The sequence below is a fragment of the Pseudonaja textilis genome, chromosome 3 (assembly GCF_049901715.1).
Source record: "Pseudonaja textilis isolate UNSWEBS1 chromosome 3, rPseTex1.2, whole genome shotgun sequence".
Taxonomy (NCBI): domain Eukaryota; kingdom Metazoa; phylum Chordata; class Lepidosauria; order Squamata; family Elapidae; genus Pseudonaja; species Pseudonaja textilis.
Window position 1 is genome coordinate 171,412,692 of NC_141992.1, and position 21,551 is coordinate 171,434,242.

The 21,551-nt window shown below is 34.3% G+C and overlaps 1 protein-coding gene across 10 annotated transcripts in view; it reads left to right on the forward strand.

Moving 5' to 3' along the window:
- The window catches only part of RALYL (RALY RNA binding protein like), a 223,883-nt gene that overhangs the window by 173,840 nt on the left and 28,492 nt on the right, over nt 1-21,551 (forward strand). For 8 of the 10 annotated variants that reach the window (XM_087931464.1, XM_087931467.1, XM_087931466.1 and 5 more), the window contains 3 exons: nt 10,374-10,449; nt 13,684-13,716; nt 20,598-20,645. In XM_087931464.1, coding sequence (XP_087787590.1) covers nt 10,374-10,449; nt 13,684-13,716; nt 20,598-20,645 — 157 coding nt within the window. The remainder of the gene's footprint in view (nt 1-10,373; nt 10,450-13,683; nt 13,717-20,597; nt 20,646-21,551) is intronic. The other 2 variants (XM_087931469.1, XM_087931472.1) reach the window with 1 other exon arrangement.

Consider the following 21,551-nt stretch of genomic DNA (forward strand, 5'->3'; position numbering starts at 1 on the left):
GTAGGATGTAAGATCAAATTTCCCTATACTTTCCTAGTCTTTAAGATTAAACTGGGCCAGATACTTTCCATTATTTGCACATTCTATGAAATGGTCTTCTGCATTTATTGTTTTGAATAGTATATATAGTTGCATTAAAGAACTCATTTGTTTATCCTAACTTTAATAATAAATCCTGGGTTGCCAGGTCTTGTTTTGCCTAAAACATTGAAATCTTATGATTTTTTTCCTCCTAAGCATTAAGAACATTCTGGTAATTTTCTTTAAATGTCACATTTGTGTTTTGCCAAAGGTGAAAATGATACAGCTGATTTCCTTCATTAATTTGCTTGCATAGTGCTATTCCATGGGGATGGGACTACCTGTTATTTATTTTCATATTTTCAGTGGAACCACTTGCCTCCAAAAGTTGTGAATGCTCCAACACTGGAAATTTTTAAAAAGAATGTTGGATAACCATTTGTCTGAAGTGGTATAGGGTTTCCTGCCTAGGCAGCGGGTTCGACTAGAAGACTTCCAAGGTCCCTTCCAACTCTGTTATTCTATTCTATTCTATTCTATTCTATTCTATTCTATAACCTTGGATGTAATCCAGACAATGTGGAATACTTACAGTAGATCCTGACATTATGCAAGTTGCTTGAATATTAGACCCATTGAATTTTAATACTATTGATTGCTTCTACTCTAATTTCTACTCTGCCGGATCAGCCCAACATATGTTTGTCATTACAGCTGAAAATTAGGGACTAAAAATGCAAAAAAAAATCAATAAAAACAATCAGAAACCAAAGTGCACTATTGAAGTTAAAATGAAAAACTCAGCATGCAGAATCCAAAGTAAAAAATCTGTCTATAAGCCAAATATTCCTATAAATAAAAATATCTTAATTTTTTTTAAGTTCTAGACAACAGAATCAAAATTGTAATTCAATTTTCCAAAAAGGAAAGAGTTGGTTGTCGATATCTTGTATTTTGTATTTCTAATGGTCATCTTTCTTAAAGAAAAGGTAACAGATAGTAAGAGATAAGCAATATAGCCAGCTATGGTTGGATTTAAGGAGGAAGGTAGAAAGTGGCATTTGACATGATTTGACACCTTCTGCAGTTATTCTCCAATTCATTACCCTATTCCTCAATCCACATAAAAGACAACTCCAGTCTTTTATGCAAATTGGAATTCAACACTTTCAGGTTTCACCTATATCCAAGAGAATTTCTGAATATTGGAAAGGGGCTAAAAATTTCCAAGATATAGAATTCTTTATTGGCCAAGTGTGGTTGGACACACAGGGAATTTGTCCTGCTGCAAATACTCTCAGTATACATAAAAGAAAAATACATTTGTCAAGAATCATAAGGTACAACACTTAATGATAGTCATAGGGTACAATAAGCAATCAAATCATATTAGGAAACAGTCAATATAAATCGTAAGGTTACAAGCGACAAAGTTACAGTCATATAATCACAAGTGGGAGGGAATGGGTGATAAGGGGTGATGAGAAGATTGACAGTAATAGTAGTGCCAACTTTGTAATAGTTGAACAGGGTTGAGGGAATTATTTGTTTAGCAGAGTGATGGCTTTCGGGAAAAACTGTTCTTGTGTCTCGTTCTGATATGCAGTGCTCTGTAGCGTCATTTTGATGGAAGGAGTTGAAGCAGCTTATGTCCGGGATGTGAGGGATCTGTAAATATTTTCACAGCCCTCTTTGAGTATACAGGTCTTTGATTGAAGGCAGGTTGGTAGTAATTGCTTTTTCTGCAGTCCTAATTGTCCTCTGAAGTCTGTCCTGTTGGGTTGCAGAACCAAACCAGACAGTTATAGAAGTGCAGATGATAGCTTCAATAATTCCTCTGTAGAACTGTATCAGCAGCTTCTTGGGCAGTTTGAGCTTTCTGAGTTGGCGCAGAAAGAACATTCTTTGTTGTGCTTTTTTGATGATGTTTTTGATGTTAGGTGTCCATTTTAGGTCATAATATAGTAGAACCTAGAAATGTGAAGGTCTCTATTGTTGATACTGTATTGCCTAGTATTGTAAGAGGTGGTAGTATGGGAGGGTTTCTTCTAAAGTCTACCACCATTTACAAGAGACGAGAAATGCCAGAAGCTCTCATTGAGCTTTATGTATTTCATTAATTACAATTGTTATTTTTTTCCAGAATAATGTTTTAAAGCTATTTCAGGAAATAATGTTACATTTTAACCATCCGAAAGTAGACAACTATGAAAGCACTCAGTCATTAGGAATAAGAGTTTCAGTATCAACTTTTTTCCTTATAGCAAATAATAACTACTAGTCATTTTTATAGCAGTAACCCGTATCTCACCATATCTCAAGAGCTATAGTGCATAAAGCAGCTTATACAGAATTTCATTTTGCTTCCACCCTGTGAGTTAGGATGGACTCAAGAGTGATTGATTAGCCAAGTGTTTCCCCCCCCCCCCCGATGAAGATGAATTTGATTCCTTAGTCTTAATTCAACATCTTAACCACTACATTACATTGTGAGTCTCTCAAGATTATTGATACCCAGTTAGCTTTTTAGGAATTAAAATTCAACACATTTGTTGGGTTATCAATACAAAGTTAATTTGAACTCCCATTGTCATGTTTGATTGTATCTTATGTACATTTTTAATGGATGGATGGATAGATAGATAGATAGATAGATAGATAGATAGATAGATAGATAGATAGATAGATAGATTCCAGTGAAATCAATAGCTTCATAAATTGGAAAGAGAAAACCAAAAGTTTTGGTTGGAAAGAGAAAACCAAAAGTATAATTCTTGGGTTGAAAATCATAGTGTGTGAAGGAGTTACTTAGGTTCAAATCACTGCTACTACAGGAATTAATTAGATCTATATATTGATCCACTATGGTAATTTCAAGAACTGAATCATAATTTGAATGGAGGAACCTTCTTGTGTAGCCCCATTGCTCTCTTCTTTAAAAAAAAAGATGCTGGGCCAGATTTGATCTGCTTTATTTTCAGGACTATATGCTTTTTCTTGAAGCTAATACAATAGGATAATACGGATTTCTGAATTAATCCAGTAGCTAAAGTAACATGATTTCTCAAACAGAAGTTGTTGCCTCCTCAACAGAATGCATTAAATTGTATTTAGTTCATTGATAAATATTTCATGAAATCTGGTTTAAAGCTATCGTGGCAGTAATCAGGAAAAAAAATCCTTAAATTTCAACTGTATGAATTATTGCAGCTGTATGCAAATAGATAATAAGAGCTAAAATATAAAGCATTCAAGATAATTGGCTTTTCCAAAACAATTGCCTTTAATAAATGGACACCTGTGCAACTGAAAATGGCTGAGCTTTGAATCTAAATCCCTAAGTGCTAAAGCTGTTCTTTGCAGTATGCTTTTAAATAATTTCCTATATCTGAATAACATTTCCCATGTAAGTGGCACCTGAAAGAGGAAGAATTGTAGTTGCACCTGAAAGAGGAAGAATTGTAGTTGCTAATTGATGGAAATAATAAATGTACATTATTATTTTTAACTTTGGCTGTAAAGCTCCACTGTCTAAATCAGCCATAGAATTATCTCTAAAAAGAAGGAGATGTGGAGAAGGGTTTTGGATTCAACGATGAACTGCTTTGTATTTTTCTAATTTACATGATTTAATATTACTTATCTATTTTTCCCAAATAAAAATATAGAATAGAATAAATTGACCAGTAAATGCATTTCAGTACTATCTATATCCCATCATTATATCTGAGGTATGGGTTTTTGCTGCCTGGAAGATGTTGTTTATTCATTTATTAAATTTGCATGCCACCTATCTCTCTGTTGAGTGATAGGTGATTAAGAATAGAGAAGACAGCATATTGGCACTAGGAAAAAATGGAAAATGTGATGACAGTAACAGCATGGATTAGGTCCAACTAAATTTAATTATAGAAGCTATAGAATTGTTGGCTACATTTGAATCCCATTAAGCCACGGGAATGTAAACCTACCAACTGGATTTTTCTCCAGGGAGGACCTACAGAGTTCAAAATCGAGGGAAGAGTTTATTTGCATTAGGCAGATTTCCTACTTCAGATTTTCTTCCTGTAGATAGAGGACAGCAAGGATGTTATGGAGAATATCCCCTGTCATAAATGATTAATAAAATATAATAACCATAAGTTGGGGGGATCACAAAGAAAACATATTAGAAGTGCACAAAAAAAAATCGATAGTCCATTTCTTATGCAGTAATTAACACTGCCTTAAGATTTTCTACCCCAAACAAATTCTAACTTCAGAAACGTAGCTTCACTTAAAATTAGTCAGGATGGCAGTTTTAAATTCTCTTTTATCATATTTGTGTATTTCCACTTATCACCATCATCATTGGAAACATATGTATTAATTAATGCCATTTTTAGCTAAGAAATTTATTTATACTTTTATAAGGTAAGCTGCCCAAAGTCATGTGGAATTAAGTTCTATAAAATAAAATAAACCTGAACTTTCTTCATTATGTGGTGCAGTTTAGCAGCTCCTCAAGGCCAAGGACTATTCAATATTTAGAAACCGGCAAGGACAATCTTGTGGCCAACAAACCTTCTGTTTTACTAGGACTTTTCTTTTTTACTGTTTAAAAATAAGTTACAAACATGTTTATATAACATGGTAAAACTGACAGAAGGTTGATTGTATAATTCATAATAGCATGTAAATGAAAATTTTTTAAATATGTAAACTTATCAAGCGAGGAAATTGGAACTCTTAAATAATAGAGACAATAATATATCTCAGATATATTTTTTCATCAGAAATTGTTCCTGAATTGCTTCTTAGAGAGTTAAGATAACTTTAGCATTTGCAGAAAACAATAATTGGACTTGAATGCTGCCATGATTGTGGAGGGTAATGATGGGCTTCAAATAATTTAACAACTGATTAAAAGCCCAGTTGCTGAGTGGCAGTAGCCATGGTGAGCGTGGCCTAGTTGGCCTCCTGCACCACCCTGGGAGCAAAAACGGGTCATGGGTGGGTGTTTTCTCCCTTCCTGGGTTCCAGAGGCTTTCCTTGACCCTCTCCAGGTTCCGGGGGCTCTCTGGAGGCCAGAAAATTTTTTATCATCCTCTGCACAGGCCCTGCACTTACCAAAGTGGGTCAGGTGGGGACTTCTGTGAGGGGAGGGGCAGCCAGGGGTGAGATTTGCCAGTTTGCCAAACTGGCCATACAATTAATAACCAGTTCGTACAAACCCATGCAAACTGGTAGCAGCCCACCCCTGGTAAAGGTCAAGTGCTACTAAATTCACTTGACAATTTAGAATAAGAGTAAGGCTACCCTAACTACAGATAAACTACAGCTAATTTTGGGATTAATAATGCTGTATTCTTCAGACAATGCTATGAAGTCTTAGACTGACAGGATTGTAAATTACTTTGGGCAGAGATGTATCATTACAAGACTTGGGTAAGATTGGCTCCTTCACACATAAGCACTTTTTTGTGACTCTCCCATCCTGCCCTATAAGCAGAACATTATCATAGAATATATCTGGGAGAACATAAGCCAGTCTCTCCACTAGATATACTGCTTCAATTATATTTACAAAAAGAGAAGTAACCATAATGAAACGAGTAATGAGAATTACAACATGCGTTTCAGAGAAAATCTTCATTCTTTTCAATTTCCTTGCATAATATATTATTTCCTCAGTTAATCACAGATAATATTTAGTAACTAGGTTGAGGTGACACAGATGTTTGGCAAGGATGAGCAGAATTTGAGGAGAATTTTGTGAGTATTACTATGAGTTGCTGTTGATCACTAAAACCTAGTCACTTCTTAAAGATTTAATAGCAGCAATTGTGTCTTTCTCTAATGGGAGAAAGTAGGCATGAGCTTTCCATGTAAAAGGGTAATTCTGGTGATGAAAATAATATTCTTGAGCTAAATATATGTTCAATGAATCCCTGGCCCTCAGTGCCTCTATTCCTTGAACTGTTACTTTGCATCTGACTTTAAATGGTACATATTTAAGGTCTAATAAAAACAAAATAGTTTCATGGAACTTTTTATCTTCCTGTCTGGTATATACGGTCAGTTATGGGAAATGACTTTTCTTTAATATTTCAGTAGAAATTCTCAGAAGCTAAATTTGCAGTTCAAAATATGGATCAGAGCTTGAAATACAGGGATAATTTAGGTGTATTTTGTGGAGACCTTTTCTTGGATGTTGCAATAAATAGTAAAAAGAGTTCATGCCATCTGGTCTTCTAGTATTGACAACCATTTATTGTGCATTGAGACAGTAAAAAGATTTAAATACAATATATAAACCAATGGCTTACAATTCATAAATGGTATTGGCTATTAACTGAATATATTGATAAACCTTTCTACTTTCTAAATTTTCAAATTGGAACCTGTTACATCAAATTATATTAACAACATTTCAATTTAAGCTCTTAAATTCCAGTAGAAAATCCATGCAATTCTGTTATATAGATATCAGAAATATTGTGGAAGATAATCTGATTTTTTTATTACTCAGTATTTAAAAAACAAATATCAGTTTAGCCAAAAATATGTATACCTTTAATTCAAGTAAAATTACATGGTGCAAAAATTGAAGGTAGAAGGTCTCAAAAGCAGGCAATCTGCAGTAAGTTAGTTAGTATTAATTAAAGCTAGTTTCAGCATGGTGAGAACTTCCATATATGTTAAAAAAAATGTCCACAATGCCAGGCCATAATTTATGTGATATTCGATGTTTTGTATGTGTATTGCATTAAGTCATATCCATTCTCCAATTAAATGAGGAATTACTTGATGTTTGCATCGTTTGATCTTTTTTGTTATTACTGGAATATATTTTAATGTTCTTTCTGATAGGATGTGAAAGGATATCAATAATTAGAGAAATAGTACATAAATATTTGGCCAAATAGTCCAATAGTATTCTTTTAAATGGAGATAATAAAAATCCAGAAAAATATCAGCACAACAAAGCAGTTAAAAACAGGTATTTTGAAATATTTTGGGGATAAAAGGATTACATATATTGTTTTATTTCATATCATGCAAAAACATATACTCCAGTCCACGATGTAAACTGCAGAAGACTCCCTTCTTAGAAAGAATTTAACACCACAGTGTAGGCCAACACTTAAGTTATTCCAAACCCAAGTATAGGTAGCATTGTTCAAACTGGACAGCAAAACACAGAACTGAATGGAGTCATCATTGTCAAAGAAAACCGGAGTTAAATACATTACAGAATGAAGATGAGAAGCTCTCCAGAAATCAACATGACTGAAGCTCTTGTGTACAATATGCCCACATTTTATGAAAATTGAAAGAAAGACACAAAAAGAAAGCATTGTTACTGAGCAAAATTCTCCAGGCATCACCTATGTTTTCCATATTATTTGTGGAATTGTACCATAGGTCTTGTTGGCCTTCTGTACTTCAAAAGGGTAATAATGGTGTTGGTAAAATAGTTTACACTTTAAACAACTCTATAAACAATTCCCAGGCTTATAATTTTCCATCCCCCCTTTATTTTGTAAAATGTGTCATGTTCTCAATGTCAGTATTTCTCAACCACTCATCTGATTAGTTCATCATTATATGAAAGAAATGTTGGAAGACATCTAAACAGTGAGGAAATTGTTAAATTCATTTTGACTAATTCAGGAATAAAATCAAAGATATTATGAAGTCTAGTAACAGTTTGCCTCATATTGACCCATTAAAATTGGGGCGGGGAATGAAGATTTTATGTTTTTCAGAAGACCTGTGAATTCTGGGAAATCCTTAATATAAATCCTTAATGCCTAAGAATATAAAAATATAATCAAATATTTACTGAAAAAGAATGATTGATATTAGGAACAATACCAAGTTTAATGCTATGTCTAAAATAGTTTTTCTTCCAATTTCATAAATATTGCATGTTTTCAACATATTACTAAGCCATATATTTGTATACTGGGAATAAGTGACCTTAAAACTGCCATATTAAAAATCTGTGGAAGGGACCAATTATAATAAAAGGTCACTGGATGAAATTTCCATTGTAATTATGGTACACAAACTCCATATAGATGTCTTGCACAGGTAAAAACATTCTGCTATCATTTATTATAATATTGAGAGAATTGTTAGATTTTTTTAATGACACAGCTTTAAAATCCTCACAGATATATATGAGAAGAAGATTTAACCTTCAGTTAACCTTTAAGGTGACAAATTTATTTAAAAATTCAGTGTATCATATAGCTAATTAAATTTACCCTGCAAAAATCTCATTACTGTGTGGCTTTAGTCAAACAAATTCCCCACATAATTTTTAAAAATCATATTTTGATGAGGCAAAATGTCTTTTAGAAGTTAAATGTTCTCTATTTACATATCATACCAACATTTTTCTTATGTCCAACTCTTCATACCACATATCAGAATATACATGGAACATACAAAATACAAAGTTCTACCTTATTAATTCATTCAACTTGTATGCCCACCCAACTCACAAATGACTTTGGACAGTTTGCAACCAAATTAAAAACAATATAAACAGGGTATATCAAAGACAAACAAAACAAATTGGTGACTGGAAATGTCAATTAGTAGACAATAACATAAAGCAATATCTTATGTAGTGCAAATTAGGACATTGGTCCAAATCTAACAGAAGGAGAGTAAGCCTCTTATTTCAGGGATAACAATAACTAATATGCAAAGTAGTTGTATATATTAACAATAGAAATGTGAAGAATCAAAACCAGATAAAATCGGGGTCGATAAATGAAAAATGAAGACGTTCAGAAAGAGAAAATTCTAATGAAATGTTTTCTTTTAGAACAGTGAGTGCAAGAATAAATTTAAATATAGCAATCTCTTACTGTCCATCAATGTTTTCTAGTGACATGTAATGAGAATCAAAACATATAGTTCTTATACATAAAGAATAAATCTGTGCAGAAAGCTGAATAAAGACTCAGATTCATATGTTTGTCAAATGTTTGTCTCAGTCTTATAAGGCCTAGAAACTGCAGAAAATGAGATTGAAAAGATCTTATCACTATTGAGTTAAGATGCTATCTACCTATTCCTCATCTGACCTAAACAGTGCTGATTTAAATTTGCTACTTAAATCTTTTCAAAGTTATTTCTGCTGCATAGAAATGTGACATTCATAATAGCCAAGGAAATAATTGTTTTGTTCGTCTAGTAACACCTTTGTCTCTTTCTTCATATCACCAACCAGTAGAGAAACACCTACTAATCTGGTACTTCTGCATGGATGAAAAAGGTTTCTTAGAGTTCTTCAATATAAAATTCCATTTGTAACCATTAAAAAATTAAATGAATTCATTTAGTGAATATATATTCAACTAATTTAAACACAACTAATTTAACTCTTCACGTGATAATGTATATAGATATTATAATTTATTAACTAGACTTCCGTGAAATTGTATACTGGTCCAAGTTCTAAAAGAATCAGAGAATGCAACCACAAACTCCACAAATATTAATTTGAAATTGATTTTCTAATATTTATTTAGTTATTTATTTTATTTATTTTTGGCTCATTATTCAGAGTGACATAGAAGGAAATTAAGCACCATCTTCATCTCTTTATTTTTTTATTTTTCCCCTTTAAAAATAATAATAACAGAAATTTGTGGTTAGAATAATATCAGAGGAATAGATATTATAGTCTTCCATTTGTTAATTTTGGGAACTCCCTTTAAAAGTCCCTGCTTGTAAGAAAATTATTGTGGGTGATTTATTATGCTGTGATGTTTTATAAGCAAGTGTATAATTATTCTCCCTTATGTGGTTCTCTATCTTTCTCCCCATTTGAAGATAATATTTTCTCTTTGCCAAAAATATTTGTCTGAACAGAACTATTAAAAAGAAGCAAGATAATAATCACACAATTTAGGTCAAAATTATTGACAGGTACAATTTGATGATATAAAGTTCATATCATTTATAAAGTGAAAAATAGAGATCCTTATATCTATTAGCTTTCTTCCTCTGAATATTTTATCAAAAATATTTTTTGTCGCTGAATTTTGTGTGAATTTTGGGAAAGGTGACAATGTTGGCAGTCAAATGAAATATCTATAGCACTACTTTCTCCTGGAAACCAAAAAGGATGTTCTGTTTTTTAGGCCTGAAGAACTAGATCTTAAGGTCTGATCTATGCATAAATCAGAATATAGAGTTTGAGAGACCAAAGCAATTTATCTGCAGACGAAGAGCCAACTTGTTCCTACAATACTCCCTCCATTGTTATACATTATTACATATGATCTCCCTGTCTCTTTCTCTCAATGCTGCATTTTAATTCAGGTATGCAACATGCTTATTTTCAGACATTAACATGGCAGGGGAGCCAAAACCATACAGACCTAAGCTGGGAACTAAGCGACCACTTTCTGCTCTCTACAGGTAAGCTATCCAATTGATTAAAAACCTATGAAGTGTTTTTTGAAGTTTTAGTGAATGTTTCTTGGTAAAATATTCACCCTTGTTGAATAACTGACTATTCGGCTACCCGTTGGCAGAGAAGTCTTGCTGGAAATAAATGGCGTCAACTCTTAGCATTCTTTTTTTTTTTTAGAACTTGCAGCTTGGTTTCAATCCAAAACCTCTCTTGCCATGCTTCTTTCAGCCTTTTTCAGGACTTCTCTACCTAAATCGTATATACAGGGATACCCACTGGCACCATTCCTTTATCCCCTAAAGATTGACATTTCTGTAAACGAACTAGTTTGGCTGATTTCAAGCAGTAAAGATATGTTTCACAAATTAAATAATAGCAATAGCATTTAGACTTATATATTGCTTCATAATGCTTTATAGCCCTCTCGAAGCAGTTTACAAAGTCAGCATATTGCCCCCAAAATTTTGGTTCTCATTTTACTGATCTTGGAAGAATGGAAGGCTAAGTAAAATCTTGAGCCAATCAAGATCAAACTCCTGCAGTGGACGGAGTTAGTCTGCAATACTGCATTCTAACCACTATGCACCATGACTCTTATCTAAATCTTCAACTTCTTGTCACCTGAATGAAATTTCTATGTATGATAGGTTTATCACAGTTGCAGCCACATATAGAGTTCCTCAGATGTTTGAGGCAATGCAGTTTCAGTTAATTACTCAGCACCCCAAGCATTTTATGAGATAGGTCAATTCTACATAAGTTTGAACTGCCTGATGGGAGTCTATTATCTATTTTATCCTACTCATGAGTAGGAGTGGCTCAGACATGTTAAGCAAGAAATAGTGACCAGATGCCAGTAGCTACTTCTTTCATTTCCTAGACCTCTTTTTTGCACTTGTCATTTTAGAAGAAAGAATATTTGAGAGCTCATATGAATTATTGGGTCTCCAGACAACTGCTTTTAGTACAGGTTAAAGTTCCCAGGGTTACTGAGTGTCAGAAACAATTTATTTCAATGCAATTTTATATTTAAAAAAGTTCCATGGTTTAGAACAATATACAAAGAAGACCTCTGCTAACAATGGGCCTCTGTGGTCAGAAGTATTTCAAGAGTCTCCCAAGCAGCTATTCTATTAAACTTTCAGGAATGCATCTGTCAGCTTATAACATAATAAACATCCTAGCATCAGATCATTTCATCAACTCTCACTTGACTTTGTATTCTGAGTAACCCCTCCCATCTTTTGTAATAAAATAATAATGAAGGTGCTTGAGCAGATGCTCACCATGTCACCCCAGACATATCTGGATCCATTTTGATCTGATTTACAGGTGGCATTTGGCATTGATAATTAGACAAACTAATCCATCCAGTGGAGGGAAAAAATAAAATAAGGTATTTGTATAATTCTCCTGATATATTTTTTTCAATACAGTCTTCTCATATACCCAAAATGCGTGCCAATATAATTATGCTTATTTATAGATAGAATTCTTTATTGGCCAAGTGTGATTGGACACGCAAGGGATTTGTCTTGGTGCAAATACTTGATGCAAATTATATTGTTACAATTATTACTGAAATATCTATTAAATCAGTTATTATTGTTCCAAACTCAAAAGTATGGCAGATAATTGTTTGATAAAGATGACCCATTACATAGATAAAGGAGAGGACAACAAAACAGGGAAAGGGACTGTTGGTTAAATTCCAGCTCACCCAGTTTCTGCCCAATTCTTTGCTCTGTGCTTTACCCTGTAGCTGCTGCCAGAGCCCTGCAAATTAGGCCTGAACGTGGTTAACTGAAAAAGTCAGAGGTCAGATCTGAATCGAGCCAAACTAAAACAGCAAATGAATGTGTTTTTCTCCTCCAGAAAAGGAGAGGCAAATGTGTTTTGAGGTCAGAAGCAACTATAGATCAGGTTCCAAAGGAAATAGCAAAAGAAATCGGAAGCAGGCTCTAGCAATTCATGGTTTAGTGCAGTTTCTCAATCCAATGTTAATGCTTATTGGGGAATTCTGGGAGTTGAAGTCCACAAGGCTAAAAGTTGCTGAGGTTGCTGGTCTATATTAAAAAGAAGATGGGTAACAATTGCATGAAAATTATGTAGTATTGATGTTCATGAAGAATTCTGAGAAAATTGAGTTTCTGAATTACCATGGATACTACATGCATAAATATCATTCTAAGAGTATACACTCTTCCATATACCAGTTTGACTTCAACATTTTTATTTTAGCTTCAAGGCACTGAATTACTAATTTAAAGATCAATTTAAATGAAAGGCCAATAGATAATTGTGTTCCTCCCTTGCCTAACATTTTTTTTTAAATAATTTACTGTATCACCACAAATGTCTTGAAACCATTTACACTCAAAGAGGGTCAAACTGAGGCCAGCCATATTTTGAGCAAATTGAATCTCAGTTCATAAGAATGGATTTCCAACTGTTTTTAATTATAGTTTTATCCACAGGCCATCACACATAAATTATTTCTTCTATTTTTCCCAGGGAAACACATACCCAGTTGCATTTATTAGCAACCTAGTGAAATCTTATCATTTATATTCATTACGTATTTCTAAAAGTGGTGATTTTATTATCTTCTGGAAAAGTTATTTATTTATATTTTGTTTTCCACCACCGAGTTCAAGATCTCTCCAACTTCTTTGACCCTCACAATAGTCTAAAGAAATAAATTAGAATATTAGACTGTTTCAAAGTATCCTTCAAAATTAACACTAGATCCTGGATTTTCTTGGTCATAGGTAGCAAGTCATCAGAAAAGATTATTTACACCTCTGCTAGCAAGAAGATAAGGCTTAAATTGTCATTCTGTGGAAAAAATGTTGTGTTTCAGAAAGGGAGGGAAGAAGGGAGGACTTCCAAACTATAGCTGAGATGGCACCACGGACAATTCAGGGTTAGCACAGTGTGTTTTTCGATAAACTGATCTGGGAAGTGACAGATCTAGCAATGGTAATGATTTATCTCTTGTAAGGGAACCAGACATAAGCTGCTCCATTCAAAATCATGGTTCTGAAATGAGGAAAGGCACACACACACTCCAGAATGTTAATTTGGATTATTGGGGTACTGGGCCTTTGTGAGACCTTGAATTGAGACCTGGATATTCTAAGATCTTTATCTTGAGTAGCTACAGCATACAATGTAAACCTTGTGCATTGCATTATTTTTTCAGCAAATTTAACTATTTTTGTTATTTTATTTAACAGACTTGAATCAAAAGAACCGTTCCTTTCTGTTGGGTGAGTAAGAACATTTTGGCTTAATTTAAAAAAAAAATAACTGCATAATTATATATTTCAGTAGCTTTCAGCTCAAAAGGAGTAGTGGTAGTATTTCATTTACTTTTGGAGATCTTCAGTAATGAATAGAAAAATGTAGCATATTTGGGGCAGAATATCTTTTTCAGAAATTTTCAGTCCTTATGACCAGATGTTTAACAATCCATAAAACATACTTACAGCCATTGTAAAATGTGTACCCCCTCCACAGTCACATGTCTGCATTTTGGATACTTGGCAATTAGCTTGCATTTACAGCTGATTGCAGCATTCTATAGTCATGTGACAGCAAATTGCAGTTGCTGCAACTGATTCCCTTAATGACCACCATAAACAGAGTCATAAAATTGGGTCCAGTCAGGTACTTTGATTTGTAACCACCATGATTTATGATAAAAATTCCAGTCGTATGTCAAGGAATACCTATATCAGTACAATCAGTACAATATCATTTCCCATTGCTTACTTGTCTAAAAAATAGTCTTATCAAAGAATCAAGATCCTGATTATTTATCAGTATTGTTATCACAACTTAAATAACATAAATACCAGATGTCTATGGAGTTTCTCAGTCATCCAGGTCATGGTTGTCCCAAAGGTGCTTTTTCGAGAGCCAACTGGGATATTCTGATTTTTCTTTGAAGATGTTTTGCTTCTCATTCAAGAAGCTTCTTCAGCTCTGACTGGATGGTAGGGAATGAAAAGATTTATACACCTTGCAGACAGCTGGCCATTTGCATTCTTTCAAAGAGTCGTTGAGGCTACCTCGAGGTTACCCCCTGTGTTGTCCTGCAATCTCATTGTTCCTTGGACAGAAGCCCTAAGACATATAAAAGCGCTTTTCTTGCAGAGGATCCTCCGAACAACAAACATTTCAAAGGCAATTTTTCAGTTAAAAAGCTGAACAAAACTCACTAAAAATAATCCTCCAATTTAGTTTTGTAAAAAGCAGAATGTCAAATCTGGTAATCGTATAGGAAGTTTGTAATTACCAGTAGAGGCAGAGTGGGTGGTTTTTAGGCTTTCTTTTTCACATATATTTTAACTTCTTCTGATGTAGACCTCAAAATAACTATGCTTAAGAATGAAAAAAACAACAGTCAGACAGATAAAAATACACCAACAGATGCAGTGGAAAAATGTTAAATTGAAGTGAGCTAACATACAAGTTAAAAACATTTTCCACCACTTTCACCAATTTTACTCTTTCCTTTCTTTTCCTTAACAAAGTAATTGTCATCAAATGGACACTTTAACTTTTGGAATAAAATGGTTCTAGAAGAATCTGCAACTTTATACCACTTAATTTTGATTATGTAAATCAGCCTTCTCCAAGTTGATATCTTTACCTTTTTGTGGGTAAAAAAATATCCTGTTAAGGATTTGGTTATAAAGTATACATAGTCACGATGAGATTAGTCCACTTTTGTGTATTTGAAAATCAGTGTTGTTGCATTTTTAATGAGTTTCAGCTTTAATCCTATACCACTAAAAGAATTGAATTGTCATTTTAGAGTAGCCTTTTGTAATCATATGCTGTCCAGTTGTAATGGATTTCAGTTCCCAAAGGCTATACTAGCTAACTAAAATTTATGGCAATTGAAATTCAACACACCTGGAGGACACAAAGTTGGAAGGCTGTAACAGGAAAGAATATGACAAATTTTCACAAGAGAATCATGCCTCTATCTTCCTTAAAAACTCATCTAGTATTGCTGTAAAAGATGCACTAAATTTCAGATTTTCAGACGGAGCTCAGATTCTGTTGTTTAGGAGTTTCAGAAAATTCATCATAAAATATCACATACGCTTCCCCCACCTGAGTGGAAACATAGTATCATTTTTTTCTTTGATCATGTCAACTGGATAATTAATTGTATTGGGAAAACTGTCCAATATATATACCATTTGGAAAAACAGTAATATAACTTGTGAAGTTATAGTAGTAATAATGCCATCAATATGAAATAATAATTAGACTATGCCAGCTCTTAGCATCATTGGCCTATTTCTTGGAAAACAGCTCCTACTCTTAAGCATCCTTCATGTAATTTTCTTATAAATATGTTTGTTTACTTTTTATGTCATTAGATAGCACCCCTCTAGCTGAGCTGAGATTTAATTTTCCAGCTTGATTGGGAATTCCAGGAACAGCATCTCCAAGTAATTAAACTTTACCAAGGAGCAAAGGCAATAGCAAAAAGCTATTGTTTTCAGAAAAATTCTTGCTTTCCTGTAACATGAAATTCCAAGATCTTAAGCCTCAAAGACCCTCAGGACTTCCCTACTGGTGGCAAAGCCTTTCTGATATCTACTCACCTCCCATCATGCCTATATTTCCCAAAAATTGAGTCATTAAGACCAATTAGGAGAAGCAAAGAGTGACAAACAAACTGCCAAACTGTATACTTTGCCTCAAGAAGCCCAGGACATGCTGAAAATCCCATTGATGCTCCTGCAATAGCACATTTTAGGCCTATAAAAAATGAAGACAGGGAAAACCTCAAAGACCCAGAGGTCAAGATAATGGCAGTGCAACCTTTGTCTGAAATCTTTGGAAGAAGAAATTGATTTATCTGTTTGGTCTAGAGCAGGGGTCCCTGGTCTATGCACCAGCTCCAGGCTGCACATGCCAGAAACTGGGCCATGCAAACAAGTGAAGTTGCATCCGCAGGATGCAGGTAGCATGCTAAACAATGCCTCCTCCAATCCATGGAAAAAGCTCTCTCCATAGAATGAATCTCTGGTGTCCAAAAGATTGTGAGCCACTGGTCTAGAGGAAGGAACTTCTGCAACAGCAGGCTCCATCATCAAAATCCTAAATTTCCTATGGGTGGATATTCAGAAGTTATAACCAAGCATCTTTCACAGATAGGTGCCACCCTCTCCTCAGTCCTAGGCCAAGTGAGAGAAACTTAGCCCAACCTTAGTCAAAGAGCCAGAACCTAAAGTACAACAGTATGCCAGGCACATACTTTTTATACCAGGAATAAACAGCTTCATAAATTATTGTAGTCAGTGTTGCACATTTCTATTTTCTCTTTCTCTCAATTGTAACAACTCATGCATTAGACATCCTTAGGCTTTACTGTGGCTTCAGTTTCAAACATTCTCGTTATAATCTTGATGGGTTTCATTTGATGGCAGTCCATTTTCTCTGAATGCAGCATTTTCCTAAATAGTTTTTATGCCATAGTATGAGAATATTATCTTTTTCCTGCTTTAAATAGAAATGTACAGTTTTGCAAAATTTAGTCTGGGGGTAATTGCAGATCTTCATCATGAGCAAAATAATACAGTGAGCAGTATATTGCATGATTGTAGATGAATTAATAATTTTCATGTCTCTGATCCTCATAGAATCCTTTATGTGAATGTTTAATCAGGTGCAACAACTAAATAGTGTAAAACAAATGAGACTTTACTTACGTTTGGAAAGAATCATGTTTCACTTTATAATATGTCAATTCATTACAACTATTAGCTTGTTGCAAATTAAGTGCTATTTATCATTGGCAGCAAAAGCAATCAAGATTTATGTAACTTTTAACAAATTTATCATATATATGTGTGTGTGTGTGTGTGTGTGTGTGTTTTCTTAAGTTTTCGCGAGTACTTACATGTATGGTATTAAGCTTTGTTTGGGTATTTTCCCACGTCATTATAGTTGTGCTTTTAAAGTTGTAGCAACGTTTCGGCAGAATCTCATCTGCCATCATCAGGCTTCTGTATAGTCTTCGTCTGATGCCCGAACAAAGCTGAATTTTATATATATATATATATATATATATATATATATATATATACACATATACATATACATACACACACACATATATATACATACATATACGTACATACACACACACACACACATATATACATAGGTTGACTTATGCAGGACTATATCCAATTAATTTTTGTCTCTAAGAGAGCATTTTTCATTAGAATGATTTATTCATTTCTCTATAATCCTTTTACATGCAGAGTAGGAAATTGGGGACTATTGAAAACAAATTGAGATGGGACTGGAAATGGCACAGGAAAGAAAGAAAAGAAAAATTCTATATAAAAGGAAGATTGATCACACATTATTGGATTTTATTTGTTGCATTTCTCCCTTCCTCCATTGCAGTTCCATGCCAACTGTCTTCTTCCCGTCCCAAAGTTATAAGGGTAGAAATCCACCAACATACAGAACCTGGGAGTTACCACTTGGCCCAGTTCAAAGTTGAAAAGCTCAGGAAAGGATCTAGCTAAGTAACAGGAGGTTGCTACAGCAGCAAAATCTTTAACTTGCTTGTATCTCCCAATTCCACATAGAACACCTCACATCCAGCCACCTTTGAAAGAACAGATGTAGACAGCATTTGTTTTTCACAGAATTGTCTATGAATTTTATCCACAGCTAAGAAAAATAGTCAAAAGAGTTCAGTAAAATATAAAACAACATTTTCTAAGACATGCATCCAAAGGCGTTTTTGTGTATTTACTGATAATGGAAAGAAGTTTGTCATCCTAGTGCAACAAAAGAAGTCTGGTCTGCAGTGATACTTGACTGTGTCTGTGCACTGGTCAACCAGGTCAGGATTAGTTAACATTTGGGTGGAAATCCAAGAAATCCAGGAAGACAGAAAAAAATCCTGGAAGAAGGCTGTGACAAAGTACTTTGGTGCATGGATGTATTTCTGCAGTCTCCAGAAGCTGAGCCCAACCTAAAGGAGACTTTAATGAATATTATTACATCACCTTGCTTTATAGTAATAATAGGAGAAAAGACTCATGTTAGTCAGTCGCTGGCTGAATTGAACTTTTTTTTCCCATCCTTGTTTGCCTATGCTTACACTATTTCTCATTTTATGATTTTAAGGTTGTCAGAGTTTAGTACAGGAAAATTAGCTAAAAAGAGGTGACTGCTGTAGATGAGATGGGATAAATACCATTTTCTGGTAGTATGGAAAATAGAAAATATTGTCATATTTGCGAACTTACTGTATGTGCATTTAAGCAAACTTATTCTAAGTAACTTTTTCTGTGTACAAGGAAGCTTCTACTTGAATCTGCATAAAATGAATGTCTTTTAAAAAGATTATTCTGTGTTTTAAAAAATAGCAATAGTAGGCATTCTTCTACAAGTGTTCTACTTGGCCAAAATTGGTATTGAAGAGGAGAGATAAAAATTCTAATTCCTACCGCATGAGTGAATTAAGGCTAAAACAAACTGTATGGGACATTCAGTAACCAATTTGTTTGAAATTAAATCATAAACATTTGTCGGGCTTTGAGGGTGTAAGACAAAAGATAAAATCTATGTCATAACACAAACGTTGTGACTTGCATACTTGTGTCTGGTGTCAAGTTATAAGTATATAATTGTGGCATTTGTGTGCTGATGTCACCAGGTACACATCATTTTGGCAACAGTTGCTGTAGAATATACAATATATATACAGGCTGTGAAACCTGTCTACAAATAAAAGGGACAATTCCACATAGCAATAGCCTAAGGAACTCAACATTTTTAAATTAAAAGAATTCAATACAGTAATCATTCCATAAGAAATAAGGAAGTTGCATGTGTCTCTTATTATATACAATAACATAGACTGTAAATTGCATATGACTGTGAATTAGGCAAATAATGCATCATATTATGCCAGTGGAACAGTCTCTATCTATTATGATTCAGAAAAATTTCCATCTTCAGTTTTCAACTTTTTCATCTACTCCTTCCTTATTTTTCTTATTTTCTATTTTCATTACCATGGAAAGAGAGGAGTGAGGATGCGAGTGATTCAACAGGATTTTTCAAAAGAAAAGAAAATGATTCATTTTGAAAGTTCATACTATTAGTTTGTTTTTGTTATTCATGTGTTTACCATTTGGGTTATATATCAAGACCACACAACAAATATTTTTGTTTGATATAAAAGTAAGGGATTATTTGATGCCTAGACATTCATATCGAGGAAAATGACCTGATCTCTGCTCCCCACTATAGCTCGGGTGAATTTCAGAAACATTTTCCTGATATTTGGCAGGCTTTGAAGAACAACTTTTTAAATGTGGTAGACGAGGGAGAGAATCGAGGCAAATATTTCTTCATGAGCCACATGTTTTCGGGGAAGTGGGTTTGATACAACTCAAGCTTAAAATACCCATGCACCTTAACTTCAGTTTGATTTTTACAATTCTATTTGAATTTATTATTGGATTCTGTCTAGCAGAGGGTAAAGAAAATAACATCCACAAGCTTCCTCTGGCTGGGACACTGTCATGAAACATTAAAAACATTTAAAAAAAATGATCACATGACCATAACCACAACTTTCTAAAACATCATTTTCTTGGGAGTCATGGGTCTCAGATTTTGGACATACTTATATATTAGACCATATGAACCATTTTTGGTTTAAAAAAATGTTGTCCTATCATTTCATCTAATTAAAGATTATGCCAACAAGTTTTATTAGTACATAAACAAAATATAGGATATTACTTCTATTTTTATTTTAAAAATTAGATTCCACCCCTCCCTGCTATTATTATTTTTTTTAATAATTATCTCAAGGTGGCAAGCATATCTAATTCTCCTTTCTCCTATTTTCCCACCTGTGAAGTCAGGTGTGTTGAGAACAAGTGACTGGGCCAAAGTCACCCAGAAAGCTTTCATGCCTGAGATGGGATTAGAACTCATATTCTCCGGGTTTCTAGCCTGGTGCCTTAACTATAAGACCAAACTGAGATATAAAATATTATTGTGATTCAAGCCTTACAAATTATTATTAACTAGTATAATTTGCCTCATCTCTTCATGGGATTTTTCTTTGCTCTTCTTGCAGTGGTTATGTCTTTGATTATGATTATTACAGAGATGATTTCTACAGTCGGTATGTGTACCTTTGTTCCTGTCTTTGCATATATGAACTGCATTTTTAATTATTATAAGAGGTTGGGGAAAGGGCATTGGTTTTCTCAGAAAACATCAGGAATTGTGGGAAAATTGAACTGAGTCAATAGGAAAGGCTTTTTAGATAGATCCTTTAGATCAGGGGTGTCAAACTCAAGGCCTGCAGGCCAGATCCAGCCTGTGGGATGCTTAGATCTGGCCCATGGAGCTTCCCTGGAAACAGCAAAGTGGCAGCCTGCAGTGGCTCTGCTAGCGAAAACGAAGCTTGGGATGGCTGCACACAGGTTCCATTTTTTGGCCTCCTGCAGCCCTCTTGGCCCCCTGAACTCACTGGCAAAGGGCTGCAGGAGGCCATCATGGCCGAAAATGGGGCCCAGGAGCCTGTTTTCATGGTAGAGCACTCAGACCACCACAGACACCCCCAACATGAGTGACATCATACTGGCCATGCCCACATCGGCCCCGAGGTCAAACACAACCCTGATGTGGCCCTCAATGAAATCGAGTTGACACCCCTGTTTTAGATGAAAGGATAAGCTTGCTTTAATGCATATGTTGATGTACATTTTTAATAGTCTTAATTACAGTTAAGTTTAAATATTCTTAAATTAAATACTTATAGTTAGTTACTTATATGGAAAACAGATTTTGTCAGTTTAATAAGCTGTCAGCTGTTGTTGTTTTACCTTCTGGACAAGGTTTTCACTCAGCCAAGCTCTCCTAGCCATGAACAGAACTGCAGAGCTTTGCTGGTAGTTGTGCTGGGAACTCTGTGTGCATATAAATATTAGTACAGAATATTAGTACTATTATAGAAAAAGACAAGCCAGGCTACTTAGATATATTGCAAAATTTTTCAAACATACACTACAAATCAGAAATACAG